This window comes from Heterocephalus glaber, unplaced genomic scaffold (assembly GCF_053883595.1).
Source record: "Heterocephalus glaber isolate CG9 unplaced genomic scaffold, H.glaber_assembly_v1.0 deba00000122, whole genome shotgun sequence".
Taxonomy (NCBI): domain Eukaryota; kingdom Metazoa; phylum Chordata; class Mammalia; order Rodentia; family Bathyergidae; genus Heterocephalus; species Heterocephalus glaber.
In genome coordinates this window covers 49822862-49840141 of record NW_028258138.1, presented here as the reverse complement: position 1 = coordinate 49840141, position 17280 = coordinate 49822862, and the positions used below count along the sequence as shown (strand labels likewise).

The window sequence follows — 17280 nt, the reverse complement described above, 5'->3', positions numbered from 1 at the left end:
TTAACATATTTTGGAGTGCTGGCTTGGTTTTCCTGAAGTTCCTAAGGTGCTCTTTGTCGTGAAAGTATCTTATTTCTCCATCAATTTTGAAAGATAGTTTTGCAGGGTACATCAATCTGGGTTGGAGGCTGTTTTCTTTTAGGGCTTGGAATATGTCACTCCAAGCTCTTCTTGCCTTGATGGTTTGTGTTGAGAAGTCTGCTGTGATTCTGATGGGCTTTCCTTTGTATGTGATTTGTTTCTTTTCTCTTACTGCTTGTAGGACTTTGTTCTTCTATTGGGTTTCTGGAATCTTAACAATTATATGCTTATGTGTAGATTTTTTTTTTGATCAAGGCCATTTGGAGTCCTATATGCCTCACTTATCTGTATGTCAAGTTCCTTCCCCCTGCTTGGGAAGTTTTCTGCCATTACTTCTGTGAGCAGTTTTTTATGTCATCTTCACCCTCTCCTGTTTCTTCATTGAGTCCAATCAGTCTTATGTTATTATTCTTTGCATCATCTAGCAGCTACTGGATTGACTTCTCATGTTCCTTTAGAATTTTGAAGCAATTTTTCTTTTCCTGATCACTAATTGCAATCTTATCTTCTATATCTGAAATTCTGTCCTTGCATTGGCTCATTCTGCTGCATAGACTTTCAGTGCAGTTTTTAATCGCCTGGAAATCTGTTTGCATCTGTTTTATGTATTCCATTTGTTTCCTATGTTGGGATTCCATCATGTTCCTCAGCTCCTCTCTAGATTTATTAATCATGTCTTGTTCTATGAGCCTAATCTCTGCTGTTATCTGAGAAATTATTTCTGATTTCATTTTTTCTGGATCCTCTTTTGTTGCCAGTTCAGGGAGTCCAGGTGGTTGAGTATCAGAGTGTTCCATCTCATTTCCCTTTGGGGTTGCTGTAGGTGATCTGGAAGTCTTGTTTTGATACTTGTTTACATGTCTTCTCATTTTGATGTGAGGCTGCTGTTGGTACCTGCATGGCTCACCTCCTCTGTGCTGGGAGCGGCCAAAGGGTGGTCTGGAAGCCCCTTTCTCTTGGCTGGGACTGGTGGAACCACATACCTTCAACTTTTCATGACAATTTCAAATATTATTTCTTTCATCAGAAACCATTGTCCCTTCTCAGTATAAAAAAGGCTTTTTAAAAGGAGAACATGTTTATTTTATTCCTTCAAAGGATAAAAAATTATAAATTGTAAACAGTCAAAATAAAGTCACAGCTATATATTGTGAAATATTTTAAACTTACTAAATTCTCTAAAGATCCTGGGATTTTCCTCCATAAACATTTTTTAAGAGAAAGTTAACTTGGAGGAGTTAATTTGGAGAAGTTGATTCAGCCCATTCAAACAGCTTCTATGCTAAAGTACAAATTGAACCAAAGATGTTTTCCATCCTTTTTCTTTGTGATTCTAAAGAGCCTTCCTAAAGTTTTAAATCATCAAATTCACTTATAAAGGAATGATCCAAGTATCCCTCCAGGTATGTGAGGGAAAAAACAAATAATTTTTAGGTTCTTTGTTGTATAGAGTATCCAAATGTAATCCTCCAACTCCTAATGGTAATCAGGCATAGATATCCTATATAAACAAACATCTTTCCATATGACTTTTGCCTCAAAGTAGCTGTTGAGAGTTCAATATGTGACTGGTTCATCATTTCTACAAAATAAGGAAACAGTAAAGATAATGGTTGACAATGGCTGAGTGTTTGCCATCTGGTCTCTCAGATACAGTTGAGGAAAGTGAGATACTGAGAGCAAACTGAAAAGGCAAGCAGATTGGCTCCAGAACTTACACAAACTGTGCTCCATGCACGTCCTTAAAGATACTTCTAAGTGACTATGACATAGGTGACCTCTTAAAGTTTTGGAAGTGTATGACATTCTACAGAGAAGGAGAGATATTTAGATGTTTTCATCACAGTGTTCAAAGTGGATGTCTGCAAGGACTATTAGAATAAAACATCTGTCCCTAGAGACTCCTACAAAAGGACCATCAACTCATGAGTTATAAATTGAGACCGTGACAATAAAAACACTTCAGATTTTGATTTTTTATTGGACATATATAGTACTGACCTTTCTTCAGCTCTGTTTTGGAATGTATCTAATGCTTATAAATGAAGTAAGGTAAATAATTCCCATTTAGATTTATAAGTTTCCTTTCCAGTTATTTTTTCAAGTCAAACATTGAATCCCAGTGACCATCTCAGTAAAAATTTAGATCTCTACTTTCAGACTCAAGTCTGTAATTTTTATACCAGAATATAGTTCTATATTCCCAATGATGCTCTTTAGTAAAACATAATTTTCCTATTGCTAGTTAAATTACTTCCAATTTGAAATTTGTTTTCCTTCGTAGCAAACTTTTAACAAAAAAAAATTTAAACTATTTATTTCCCATTTTTTTTAGTTCTGAACAGGACAACTACAAAGCCTGTTAGACCCAAACCTAGTGGGATACCCAGCAGGAATGGAGTGGGAACAGGTAACCCAAATTTATTTCCTTTTGGTCTTGTCAAAACTATAAGAATTAGTTATCTTATAACTTTGTTAAATTTATACTTCAGTTTCTCCTTTACTAGTTTTAAAATTTCTTTGTAAAACTGGAACTGAAAAATATAACTCATTCCAAAATCAAAACATCAAATGTCTCTAAAAGCATTGGTAAATAATTTTTCACTTTTCTAAGCCCAGCCCACTATATTAGCACAATATTACAGTCTTACTTCTTAATATGAGTCCTGATTAAATATAAATTATTGAATAAGTATAATAAAAATAGATATTTTCCATAATTTCAGAATACTTTCCATTCCTGATCAGACCTTTGAGACTGTGATTACTTGGTTTTCAAATTTATAATTTTTTCACAAGTACTGTTATAATTTTCTTAAAGACTTGCATGTATCAATGTTCTGGTATAGGGCTGGGGATTTAGCTCAGTGGTTCCAGCGCCTGCTTCACAAGCGCAAGGTCCCAAGTTTGATCCCTGGTACCAAAAAAAAAACAAAAAAAACAATGTTCTGGTATATAGAATTGACACAAGAAACATATTTAATCAGCACAATTAGCAACTGAGCATCCTTGTTAGTCATACTAATGTTTACCAATGATCCTTATTTGGTCAGATCTGAAATTCTAGGAATTTGCTGCTCTTCAAATCAAATAATGAGAACAATATTATAGATCCCTAAGTCATGAAAAACAAGAAATAGCTGTACCCAACTATTCTGTTTATTCTTACTAACTGTAAGATTAGGCAGTGTATAATTTCTCATATTGGCATAAACAATCTGAACCTAAAAAGGACCATCTTCTCTCAGATTCTTTTGGGAAGAAAACAGGTATAAATAAATTAATATGCAAATAATTCCTTGAAAGTTGCTTAAATGAAAACAGAAAAAAGTATTAATTGTCAACAAAGCAGATGAAAGAACAAGTAAAGTTGCTATGATCACTCTTGAAAGCCATTAGCTTTAAATGCAATCAAACATTAATTCTTACTAGGAAAATGTACATTGTCTTTTGGGGAGAAACAGAGGATTACTATATTTTATCTTAGCAATCATATAAACATTTTCCAGAGCCATCTGCATCACAAACTGGCATCTATTGCCCCTGTGTTCATAAAACTAACCTTGCAATAATAACTCATCCAGCGTAGCTTTCGAAGAATGGTATGTCAATACTTCTGCAATTTAGTTAGTGGATGCTGAAGAGGGGGCTGGTAGGCAGATGTAGAGAATGCAGAATTCACTCTTTCCCCTTTTCTTGATGCCTTTTCATCTCTAACCAAAATTTGCTGCACCTGTTCTGTATTCTGTTGTCCATCTGTTGGGTCAAGGAAGTGCTTACAGTTCAACTATAGTGAGTAAGGTCAACAGATGGTATCCAGTTGTCATCTCCTTTAGGATCAGTCTTAGGTGAGAAGTCTTTGAATGGAGATAGGGTGTTACACCTTCATGTCTACCACAGTCATAACAACCCAATGGAATTTACTCCAGGACTGCAAGATTGGCTCCACATTTTGACTACTCTAATTCACTAACAGAATAATCAGAGAAAAATCATATGATCATTTGAGTAGATTAAAAATCTACACAAAAGTTCAAAATTCAATCATGATGAAAACTCAGGAATTTAGGAATAGAAGATTTCTTCAATCTGATAAAGGGCATCTATGGAAAGCCCACCCACAGCTAACATCACACTTAAACATGAAGAACTGAATTCTTTTCTCCTAAGATGGAGAATACAGCTACTTTTACCACTTCAATTGAATATAATAGTGGAGAGTTTAGCTAGTGTAATAATGGAAGAAAGGAAAAAAAATGCCATAAGTCAGAAATCATAAGTCATATGGTTATCTATGTAGCACAGTGTGTAAAGGAAAATTTAATACTTCTCAGATTTTTCCAGGGAATAATGATAAAGAAATTGTGACTTTTGGGGGCCAGGGATTTAGCTCAGTGGTTTCGCTGCCTGCTGTGCAAGCACAAGGACCTGAGTTCAATCCCTGGTACCTAAAAAAAAAAAAAGAAATTGTGACTTCTAAAATCTATTCTCTCCAGTTTGTAGACTTACCTGAGTCTACCTTCCTTTTATTCTGCAGTTTTGATCTCACTTGTTTACATAAATGCAACTATTTGCCATTAGTTTATTTTCTTTCTCTGATACAATTCTACTTTCTCATCCACATTCACCTATAGCCTCTATTGATTCTTAATCAGAGACTCTTTGTTTCTATTGAGTCCATATTCAACTTTAACATTTTGCCCAGAATATTTATCATTATTATCCATCCCACATATATTTTCCAATAGCTCATTTAAAAAATTAGTTGATAAAGGAAGTGTTATGGTCTGTAGGACATATTACTCAGGGTCATAAGCCACCAAAATTTGTTCCCTGGGAAGAAAAAGAGAAAAAAAAGACAAAGATTTGAGGCCTCAAGACTGAACCTTTGACTAGTAGAGTTAAAAAAAAAAAATTCAATAATTCCTTTAACTTCAGGAATCTTTTGAACAACCTTGAGCCCAGACTTTTACTTCTTAGTTCATAACATCATTACAGATGTTTTCCCTATAAATGTAGATTTCCTTTTATGTAAAGGTTAGCAAATAGCCTGCAAAGGTTAAGATTTTTAAATGGGTCATTTCCCCAGCATTCTGCTTTTTCAGTTTCTAGAGATGCAGCTTAGTTTAGTGATATGCTTCATACATTAGAATCTGCTAAGTTGAATGGTTGTGACACTGAAGGTATTGCCTATATCACTGGAAATACTTATTGTTGATCCTTTAGAGAAAAAGTTTGTCGGCACCTGTGCTAGACAACCTTTCTTGACTTTCTCCCTGAAGATAGAAGCTGTTGAGCTATTTACCTTTGCTTCCATTCAGGCAACTTTTATTAAGGCCCATTATGTGGCAGGCAAATTATAGTTCTTCAACTATCTTGTCACATGTGATTTGACAATACTGAACAATACTCAAACCTCATATTCTTTTCTCTAAATCCTAATGAGGAAACCACACTTTACTGCCCCTACATGGAGTGTGCTTCACAATGAGAACCCAGACTTCTTGGGGTGAGGAATGTGCTTTTCTGGGCTGTGACTAAATCTTCCAGGCTGCTGGCTCATTACTCTTGAAATTTTAGCCACATGCTAAGATGCGAGGACAAGAGAGCAGAGACCAGGCATCCATAAATATCAATCCTTTCTGGATACAAAAAAATGGAGTTACTAATGCATCTGAAAATTGATTCCCAGTTTACCATGTTTGTTTGCAAAGTTTTCATTCCTATGGTGAAAAATACCCAAATCAGTACTTCATTTTGGACAGCAAATTGCTAGGTGGCAAACTGTAAATCCAGAGATTTTTGGAGAACTCCTATATGTCAGTTGGTGGCTCATGCTGCAGCTCAAGGATTGCATCTTCCAGAACTCACTCTGCCCTTCAGAAGATGCATCCATTAATCCTGCCTGAAGGAAAAAGAATTCAGGTCACAGCCTGGGCCAGACTGTTTGTTGGGTGCTAATTCCTGAAGATACATTTTCTGCAGTATCTCTTTTACTGGCTTCTTTCTTTCTCGTCCCAGTGCCTCTCTGCTGCCTTTGGCTGTCATTTGCTCATTGGTTCTCACTTGCTTTTGCTCTCAGTTGACTTAGGGCAACAAAAGTTCACTGGTCTATCCAGAAGTGGAACTCTGAATCTGATCCCAGCTCTTTATACTGAACTCCACAGCTGTCTTTTTGCAGGACCTTTACCAGTACTGCTACTACCACTGGCTTCTTTCCATCTCTGAAGGCTAGAGAAAGTCCCATTAGTAGCTGGTATGCTATTGATTTGGTTATTTACAGCTAAGGATTATAACAGTAAGATGCTTCTCTTTCCAACTATACAGAAAGTAACATTTTTAAATTCCTGTCTCTGTCTCTTTCCCCACTCACCCCACCTCGCTCGCTCTCTCTCTCTGTCATGTTAAAGACCAAACACAGGGCCTTGCACATGCTACTCAACCATTCCACCTATGAGCTACCTCACCAACCCAATTTCTTTCTTGGTTAGGGAGAGGAAAAGAATTTATGTCTTTGGTCTTATTCATCAAGTAACCCTGTAGAACTTTGGATCCTCTATCTTCAACTCACTTGCCCCTTTGGACACTCACCCCTGCAGCTTGGTAAATCTGCATGTTCTTGGTGAAGGTGTGCTGCAAGCCTGCAACTATTTTCTGAGTCCCATACAACAGTGGCAGGGATAACAAATGTTTTTCAACTATGGCCATTTAGCTCTCATTTAGTAGTTGTCACCTCAACCTACCCAAGGGACACAGAATAGGGTTTTAGGGTGATATTCACCAGCAGGAGAAAAAAAGGAAATGACAGGAAGACACACCACTTGAGAGAGAGACTTTGAAGACAGGAATATATGATTCTGAATCTCAACACTTCCTAGGTATGAGATGTTGGGCAGTTTGCCTATACCCCATGCTTTGGGCCCTTCCTCACTTGTGGGCCCTAGATGTTGTTACTATATCTCCCACACAGAAGCATGGCATGGGTCAAATCAGACAATTAATATGCAAGGTGTTTGCACAGTATTGGATGAAAATATTTGGAGGACTGTGAAAAAGGATTTACTCAAGGCACGTACAGCCTACTGGTCTTTCAGGGCATATCATTTAAATTTTTTTTTTTACTATTGAGGAAAAGAGGTAAATCAAACCCCACCAAAATAAGTTATTCTGGTAGCACAGAAAGAAATATTTTCCATTCCCCTATGCCATTCACACAGAAACCATTCAAATGGGCCATTTCCCTCACATGAGTACCACCGACAGTGGGTCAGAGGAAGATGAATGAGCCATTTGTTTTCACCATCCCTGTGAAGTTAGCCACAAAACAATCATTGGCCCCAGAAACTTTTCCTACCACAAATAAGCAATATTTGATTCATTGTTCCATATAAACATTTTCCATAATTTTATATACTTTCTTTTATTCAAGCAACAGATTGTAGGTTTGCCATATTAAGTTCATCCTTAAATTTCACAATTAAATGCAGAAATGTCATCTCATTTTTGGCAAGCAAAGCTTCTGTTGTACATTTAATCATTACATCTCTCTGAACATTAAATGAGATTGAATAAGTAATGCCCCTAAAAAGTTCCCTGGAACACATTCAAAACAAGATTGTTATCATTATTATTATGGTTGTTGTTAATATACTAACTAGTATATTAATTAAATGTTAATTAAATAATTCTTATTTTTTATATACTAATTACAGGTCCTCATAGTATGGATTCTATTTTTAGGATGAGCCATTATATATGAAGTGATATTTACTATTTAGGTTCTTAAAAATATGCTTCTAAGCCAGCCATAGTGGTGCATGTCCATAATTCCAGTACTGTGGGAGGCTGAGGTAGGAAGATTGCAAGCTTAAACCCAGCCTGGGCAACTCAGTAATTTAGGAAAATTCAGTCTCAAAGTAAAAAACAAAAAAGGGCTAAGGATGTAGCTCAGTGCAGTGGTTCTGGGTTCAATCCCAGAACAAAATATCAAACAAAAATATCAAACAAAATATCTGTTTTTATTTTTCTTTAATAAAGATTGTCTGTCAGAAGATTATTTTATAATGTAAAAGAATAATAATGAAAAACTAAGATTAAAAATATATTAGTTCTCTCTATTGCAGGGAAGCTAGCAAAATTCAAGCCTGAGTATTAGGTAAATGGTCAAATAATAACCACCAGATTGTATTTGAGAGACTTACAGAGACAAAAATATCATACAAAACAATTTTTACTCATTTTCTTCCAAATAAAAATTTGGAGTTCTAAACATGTTCATTACTAATTTACAAATCCCAAAGGTAACTTCAGTTCATAGCCTCAAAAGCCTGATAACAAGGTCTGCCCAGGAATGTGTTTTTAAATATTAAAATGTACATTTTAGACATACATAATCATTACATTCATCATAGGAAATTTGTACCTATACATAATATATCTTGATTCTTCTTTTTTCCTTCAATCCCCTCCCATCCCTTCAAACCTTTCCCTCCTTACTTACAAAAGTTTGTTTCTATTTTTCTTTATATTCTTCTTTTTCTTTTCCCTTCCTTCCTCCTGCCCCCCTGTTCCCCTTCCCATTTGAACATTTTCTCCCTATTTCCCAATATCTATTATACATTTTGGTTCTTATATACCCTTTCAGTTTCTCACACCAGAGAAACAATGTAATATTTAAGCATGTGTGTCTGATTCAATTCACTGAAGAGTATGGTCTCAAGGTGCATCCATTTAGCTAGAAATGTCTCAAGTTTATCCTTTATGGCAGAGTAATTCCCCATTGTATAAAAAACCCTAACATCTTTATCCATTCACTTATTGATGGGAATTTGGGCTGTTTCCAAGATTTAGCTATTATACACTGTGCTGCCATAAACATGAGTGTTCATATATCGCTGGGGTATGATGCTTTTAAATCTTTCAAGACGATGCCCAGAAGGGGAATATCTGGGTCAAATGGAATCTCTAGTTTTAGTTTTGAGGAAGCTCCACATGGATTTCCACAGTGGTTGCACCAGTCTACACTCCCACCAAAAGTGGAGAAGGGTTCCTTTTCCCCCATAGCACTGTCAGCATTTGTTATTGGTTGATTTCTTGATAATAGTCATTCTCTCTGGCATGAGACGGAATCTTAGTGTTGTTTTAATTTGCATCTCCTGGATGACCAGTGATGTTGAGCATTTTTTCATATATGTATTTGCTATTTGTACTTCTTCATCTGAGAAGTGTCTATTTATTTCAGATGCCCATTTTTGGATTGGCTCTTTAAATTTGGGCAGTCTGATTTTTTGAGTTCTTTATGTATTTTAGATATCAGTCCTTTGTCTGAAGAACAGCTGGCAAATTTTTTTTTTTTACCACTCTGTGAGTTGTCTCTTCACTCTGTTGGTGGTTTCTGTTGCTATGCAAAAGCTGTTTAATAAGATGAGGCCTCAGTTGTTAAGTCTTTGTAATATTTCCTGTATGATCCGTGTTTTGTTCATAAAGTCTGCCTACATCTGTGTCTTCAAGAGTTCTACCTATTCTAGCCAGGGATTTAGCTCAGTGGTTTTGCCGCCTGCTGCGCGAGAGCAAGGACCCGAGTTCGATCCCTGGTACCAAAAAAAAAAAAAAAAAAAAAAGAATTCTACCTATTCTATCTTCCAACAGATTGTTTCTGTTTTGATATTTAGATCTTTGATACATTTCAATTTTAGTTTAGTCCATTTGAGAGATACGGGTCTAGGTTTAATCTTTGGCATGTGGAAAGCCAGTTTTCCCAGCACCGTTTATTAAAAAGGCTATCTTTCTTCTGTGAAGGTGTTTGGCCCCCTTTTCAAAGATAAAGTGGCTGAGTGTGTTGGAGGAGTTGTTTTTGCAACTTCCAGTCTGTTCCATTGGTCCTCAGGTCTAATTTTTTTTCCAGTTCCATGCTGTGTTTATCATGGTAGCTTTGTAGTATAATTTCAAGTTAGGAATTATGATGTCACCCCCCTTGCCTTTGCTGCTCAAAATTGCTTTAGCTATTCTAGATCTCTTCTGGTTCCATATGAATTTTAGGATTGTTTTCTCTAGTTCTGTGAGGTATACTATTGATATTTTGACTGGAATTGCATTAAATCTGTATAACAGTTTTGGAAGTATGGCCATTTTCAGTTTACTGGTTCTGCCTATCCAAGAACAAGGGATATCTTTCCATTTCCTGATATCCTCTCTGATCTGCTTTTTCAGAGTACTGTAGTTTTCAATGTAAAGATCTTTTACTTTCTTTGTTAGATTGATTCCTACATTTTTCATTTTTTGAGGCTATTGTGAAGTTGTGGTTTCCCTAATTTCTCTCTCAGTGAGTTTTTTATTTGTGTACAGGAATGCTATTGATTTTTGAGTGCTGATTTTGTATCCACCTATGCTACTGAGTTTGGTTATTAAATTTAGAAGTCTTTTCATAGCCCAGAAAAATTTTTAAAGTTAATTCATTAAGCATAAACCCAAACACATTGCAATTCCAAGGTTTCTATGGGCATGGAGTAGTTGGAGGAATTTTTTTAAACACAAAATGTACCCACAAACGTTCGCAAAAAGCAGACACTTAGCCAAAGATGAAATTCTGCCTGGCAAGGCAATAATGCCCAGTAAGGCAGTACAGGAGGAGGGTCATGAAAAATTGTGACAAACCAACAACCTACAATCCTTATCTCTAAGGAGATAATATAGCCAATGAATGTAGGGTTTTGAATTTTTTATATACCTAGATAAAGGCCAATTAAAATATCTGGGCACAAAAGCACTAATATCCCTGCTCTGGCCAGAATGTATATTGTCACTGACTACCAAGTTCTGATGAAGAATTTAGTATATTTTTGCTATATATTTATTCTCTTTCATTATCTCTGCTCATAGGGGCCAAACAACCACCTAAGCCATCAGGCAGTGGTAGAAATGTTTCGGTGGATTCTACCCAATACACAAGAAAACCAGGTAAGAATAAAATGCTGACTCCCCTACTGCAGCCCAAGTTTGAAACTTGCACAGTAATTGCAGTAGAATTTGTTGGATCAAAAATAGCAACATCCATATGGCCCTCAACATGTCAGAGCCACATTAAAAGTATATACATACTGTGAGAAAAATAGTCCAAAATATTATCTTTAGGGGAATGAAAAGTCTCTGTGCACAAATTAAATGTTAACAAGAACTTCAGGTGGGGTACGAATTTAATAATTACTTTACATAATGTTCTGTCACTGTGGGTTCCAGTTTTTGTCATGTTTAAGTTTTACTGTTGTGTGGTTTATTATGCTATCCTTGTCCAGTAATGATTTCTGTTCTTGATAGAAGAATATACCGTGTGAAATAGGTAAAATTATGAAGCTAGCAATTTTCAGAATACCTTTGGTTTTTCCAAGGATACTGAGATATATTCTTTTTCACTAATGTCTATCACCATTCTTCCCCTTCTCCCTCCCTTTCCCCTTCCTTTCCCTTTCTCGCCTTCTTTGTCTCCCAGTACCCCCAAGAAATCCTTAAAGCCATAAGGCATTTTCCTCTATTGACTATTATTCTTAAAGGTTTAAAAATCAAATAATGCAAAGAAAGAAAACTTCTGAGTTATAACACAAGACTTAAAATTTGGGTTAAACACCTTTATCCCTGACAACTTTTGTGGAAAGTAGACAACTTTGTGCAAATGATTAAAAGGCACTTATTTCCCTTGCTCTTTAGGCAGATGAGTTAGAAAAACAAATGTGCCTTTCTCTGAGCTGGCAGAGCTTTTGGTGAAGCAACAGAGCTTCTATGTGAATGAGCAGAATGGGTGAAACTTTGGCTCCACTTACAGCCTCTAGCCAGGAGTCATGCTGCAGTGCATAACCACCACAAGTGGCTCTAGGGACCCTGCTCTCCCCAGGCACAGAATTATTGTTTCTTCCCTCAGGGCTATTTTGGTACCATCATTTGAGAGATTCTGAAGGTGTTTATTTAACTATATAATAATAAAGTTAAGGGATGGGTTTAAACACCTACCAAAGAGAAATTATATGCTTAACAATTTGAAGCTAAAAATGGCATAAAAAATGTGGTCTCAAAATCAAAAGCAATTGAAAATAATGAAGTTCACAAATTCCAGCCTATTCAGGGAATGTAAAATGTTAAATTCTATATATCTACACAGCCTTTCAAATGGCAGATATACTTAGATACTTGCAACTGTAATTATAGAATGTTTTACATGTACTGATTTGCTTCACTGGTAGATGAACAGTATTAATTTAGAAAAAGTCAGCATATTTACTTATATGTACTTTTGTACAAAATCTACTCTGTCATCAACAGCTACTTCTCAAAGGTTATTTTTTAAAGAAAACTGTGATTTTTGTATAGTGAATGTTTATGATGAACTTATCTGTAATATAATCTTTTAGGTACAATCCCAAGGACTCACCACCCACCTTTGCCATCTAGACCTGTGCCCCCACGAAGAAAACCTTTACCACCAAATAATGTCACTGGAAAGCCAGGAAGCTCAAGTATGTCCATTGTTTACTTTCCTTCCACCTCCATTATTTCAGTTTTGCTGGCCATGATTTCTTTTTGTTCCTTTCATTAAGCTTATTGGTACATTTTAGGTATACAATATAGTTACATTCATCATTGGAATCCTGTCCCTTTACATGATGTATCTTGGTTCTTATTTTTTCCCCATTCCCCTGCCCTCCCTTCACCCCCTCCTCCCTTTCCCTATTTACAAAGACTTTGTTTCCATTTTTTTTCCTTTTCTCGTATTTTTTCTTTTCCTTCCTTTTCTTTCCCCCACCCCTCCCACTTCCCCTACTTCTTTAGACCTTTTCTTCCTATTTCACAATATCAATTATACATTTTGATCCTTATTTACACTTTTAGTTTTTCACACCAGAGAAACTATTCGATATTTACATGTGTGTCCCATTTATTTCACTTAAGAGTATGGCCTCAATGTGCATCCACTTAGCTATAAATGTCTCTAGTTTCTCATTCTTTATGGCTGAGTAGTACTCCATTTTATAGAAAAACCACATCTTCTTTATCCAATCTCCAGTTGAAGAGTATTTGGGCTATTTCCAAGTTTTAGCTATTACAAACTGTGCCACCATAAACATGGATGAGCATGTATCACTGTGGTATGATTCTTTTATTGCTAGCCATGACTTCTAATTTTTACACTGTTCTTGAAGCACCAGATAACCCACTGATGTATGTGACACAAGCTTCTGTGGGCCCCACAGATTGAACATTATAAATTATAACTTATAGATTTATATTCTGACTCTGGATTGGTAGAGGAAAGGAAACTATCCCTCTGCATCTAAGCTAGTTTGCTGCTTAGATGTTTGCATGCTTGAAACCTAGATAGAAGATGACTCTAGCCTGTCAAGTGGATTCTACTGGAGGATAAGATAATATACATTGCAAAGCCCCCAGAGATAATGGAAAATGTGATGCCCTGCCTCCTGAAATGAAGTCCTATATATATCTCACCTAAAGTTGCCCTAGCATTTATGCTAGCCCCAGCATTATGGTGCTTAGGGGAAGAGTTAGGACTAAATTACTGAGGTAACTGAGCAGGCCTAGCCCATGTAACCAAACAGGCATCTGTCTTAGAAGTCAAGCTGCTTCTCACCTCCATACCTGAGTAGAAACTGCTCCTCCACATAGCATGAATCCTCTAGACCATGGTTACTCACACATCATCCCTCCTCTACCTCCCCAGAGAACCTTTGGCATTGCTTTTGTATGTGACCTTGATACATACCTCTGTTAGAGCAAAGAACAAATTGTTTTATATCTGTTTGTTTGCATACTTGTCTTCCCTTTAGACTAAGATGTCTTAATCATTTTCTCCTTGCTGAGACACAATACCCACATCACAACTTTAAAAAGAATAGGTTTATTCTGGTTCGTGGTTGTAGTCTGTGGTTAGCTGCCTCCAGGGCAGAAACAACATGGCGGAGGGGCATAGTGAAGGAAAGCTGCTCATGCCATGGCTGTCAGGAAGCAGAAAAAGACACAGAGACAGAGACAGAGACAGAGGTGAGGAGCCAGGGAAGGAGATAGACCATTCTAAGTCACATGCCCAGTAATCCACCTCTAACCAGGCCCCACTTCCTAACAGCATACATAACTATTGATCTCACCAGTGGGTGAATCTACCCATAGGTACATCATCCCCTTGATGCAACCACCTTCCTAAAGCACCATCTCTGAACACATGAGGCCAGGGGCAGGGCACTCCAAACCTTAACTGCAACACAAGCTCTGTGATGATAGTCTTTGGTATATTTTCCTGAATTTCCAGTACCAAACCCAGCACTTAGCACATGGAGAATATTTGATAAATAATGACTGGAAATGAATTGGATTAAGAGTCAGTGAAAAATGATTTGGTTCAAAGGAAAACTCTACCATATTTTTATTAGGGGCTTTTTTCCCTGGGACCTACCATCAAGTTATAGCATGTTCCCTATTGTTTTTTCCTCTCCCCAAATCTCTACTTCCTAAATAGTTGGTAAGTGGAATCAGAATAAAAGTATAAAAGACAGTTGTAAAGGATAAAACTGATGAGGGTTTGTGTGAAGGAGAATGGATATCATTCATTTTTTAGGATAAAAAGAGGTCATAGTGATGGTGAACCTTTTGTAACATGTCATAAACTCTAGATCATTTTGCCCAATGTCTGAAGGAGGAATCAGCCTTTCATCCATGCATCCAGTGTCTTTCTGAGTGAAGGCCTAGTGACACAGTCTCATGCGGAAAACAGGTTTTACTGAATAACATGAGTGCCAGCTGCCTTCAGATCTGGATGAGTCACATACCTAAAGTAATGCCTGGATGCGTAAACCACCACTCACCTCTAATGCAAAGAAAATGGCTGCATTGAGGAGCCAACAATAAACAAGGGCAGTAGTACAGACTGGGCCTGATTAACATTACAGAATGTATATCCTGAATTCAGGAAAGTCACTAAATGTCTAGGAGTGGTTGAGAGCACAGTTTTAGGCTGCTGCATGGAATCTGTTCCCCATCTTGCACAACTTGTCCCCCGTCTCCAGATCTTCCTATCTCTGAGTTCCAATTTTCTTGCCAGGATAAAAAACATTGCCAGTATTTCCTGATGACTCTGCCATCTCTGAAAAGCTTATGCCAGCTGAAGTGCAACTTCTTTTGCTTGTCCTCTTAGTTCCTCATAGCAAACCATGAACTAAAATATTTTATAGGAGGAATAGAGTCTCAGTTCCAGATCTTCTATTTTTCTCAATGTTATGACTAATTTGTGCCTCTTATTTTCACTTGGCCCCTTATTGTAGTTTACTGCCTCTAGAACCAACAGTATGTATCTCTAAATGTAGACCAGAGGCTTGACTTGCCTGTGATTCCATGATGGACCACCAATCTGTGTGGCCCAAGAAGGACTTTTTTCCCATGACAATATAAAATCCAATCTAAACTCTTTTCTTCTCTAAACACTTAGAATCCTTAGACCTTGAGGTCGATCCAGCTTTAGAGAAGTACAGTATAAGTAATTTTAGAGTGGAAGAATCACTGTTGAATATAGCAACTCAGGATAGCTCTGCTCTGGGCACCAGACACATCATATGTCTACCACCTAATTTCCAAGTCAAGTCATTCCATCTCCTTGATATTTCTCAGTCTGACCTTTCCCATCTAGTCTCACTGCTTCTGTTGTGCTTCACCTTTTCTTCTCTCCCCTAAATAACTGCCTTAGCCTCTCTCTCCCTCTCCCCGCCCCCCGCCCCAGGACTTACACTCTAACCATTCATCTTCTCATCCTATTTCTTTCCTATTGAAAATATTTCCATAGCTCCTTATTACCTTAAAATAACATCTGAACCCAAGGTGTGCAAGATATTTGATAATCCGTCCTTCTCGATTTCTCCACTCTCCGCTCTCACTGTACTCTCTGGGTTCTCTCTTCTCTCACCCCTTCAAATTAAATAAACCAAGCTATTTCATCTCCCCTACATAGCTCTTACAGCAACTTCAGGCTGGAATAAAACTCTCATCTCTATCTGCTTATCACTTCTGCCCTTACTGGGTCATCCTCTGTAAAGACATTCCTACCGACCATAACACCTTCTGTCTTTTCCCATAGATGCAACCACTCCCTCTTCTTGCCCCCCTATGACTTACCTATTTCTTTCGCAATGTCTATGGTGTGTCAATATCCATGGCTCACACATCCATCTATATCAGGAACCAAGTTCTGTTTCCTCTCTAAGCCTGGCTAATAGTGCCAAGCTACATAGTAAGGAATTAATAAACATTTATTGCATAAATAAATGGGAAACTTGGAAATGGTCCTATAAAGACTTACTACTTTGGCTCTCTGTTGTTACAGGAATCATTTCATCACGAGTAACTTCCCCACCCATGAGGGCAACACTCAAACCTACTGAAACCACCTCAGAGATAAAAGAAGCAGACAAAAGGCAACCAACACCTCCTGCCTCTGGAGAAGAACTTGGTTAGTATGTTAGTCCATTCTCATTGGATGCTTTGCTATGAGGACCTAAAATATTTTATAGGAGGAATAGAGTCTCAGTTCTGGATCTTCTATTTTTCTCAATTTTATTATTAATTTGTGCCTTTTCAATTTTAAAATTATATTTATTTTCAATGCTTGGTATAAGATATGCTTCTTCCCTTAACAGACATAGAAGAGCTAAGTTTCTTTCCTAAAAAGATCTAGACTATCCATTGCTGCTATGGAATCATATGTCATTACTAACTACACATATCTTAATTTATTAGTGGGATTAACTACTTGGTTGCAATGTATAACTCGTGATTTATTATATTCCAGAACATCTTATACTAAGGACACACTTAAAGGCTTTTTATTGTAGATGAATATGTATAATAATGATAAAGGAAATTAAAATTGCTGGCAATTTAGGAAGAATATTAAATATCTTTAGTCCTTACTACAGTTTTGGTTGCATCATGAAGCTTTCCTTATCCTTTACCAAAATTGTTCATAATCCTGCATTCTCAGGTAATACAACTGACTTCAGCTCAAGTCCAACAAGAGAAACTGATCATCTTGGGAAGCCCAGATTCAAAGGTATGTTTGGCTCCCAGTCTTGAATTTGATAAGGCTATTTTAAGTGGGTCAATCAGGCAGGTATTGCTATGTAATAACCAACAAAATTTAGTAGCTTAGTATAA

At 36.9% G+C, this 17280-nt stretch overlaps 1 protein-coding gene across 37 annotated transcripts in view; it reads left to right on the top strand.

The window, feature by feature from the left end:
- Positions 1–17280, top strand: part of Abi3bp (ABI family member 3 binding protein) — a 283774-nt gene that overhangs the window by 241123 nt on the left and 25371 nt on the right. For 36 of the 37 annotated variants that reach the window (XM_087214414.1, XM_021238886.2, XM_021238873.2 and 33 more), the window contains 5 exons: positions 2417–2491; positions 10960–11037; positions 12480–12584; positions 16451–16576; positions 17108–17176. In XM_087214414.1, the coding sequence (XP_087070540.1) occupies positions 2417–2491; positions 10960–11037; positions 12480–12584; positions 16451–16576; positions 17108–17176 (453 nt within the window). The remainder of the gene's footprint in view (positions 1–2416; positions 2492–10959; positions 11038–12479; positions 12585–16450; positions 16577–17107; positions 17177–17280) is intronic. The other variant, XM_021238875.2, reaches the window with a different exon arrangement.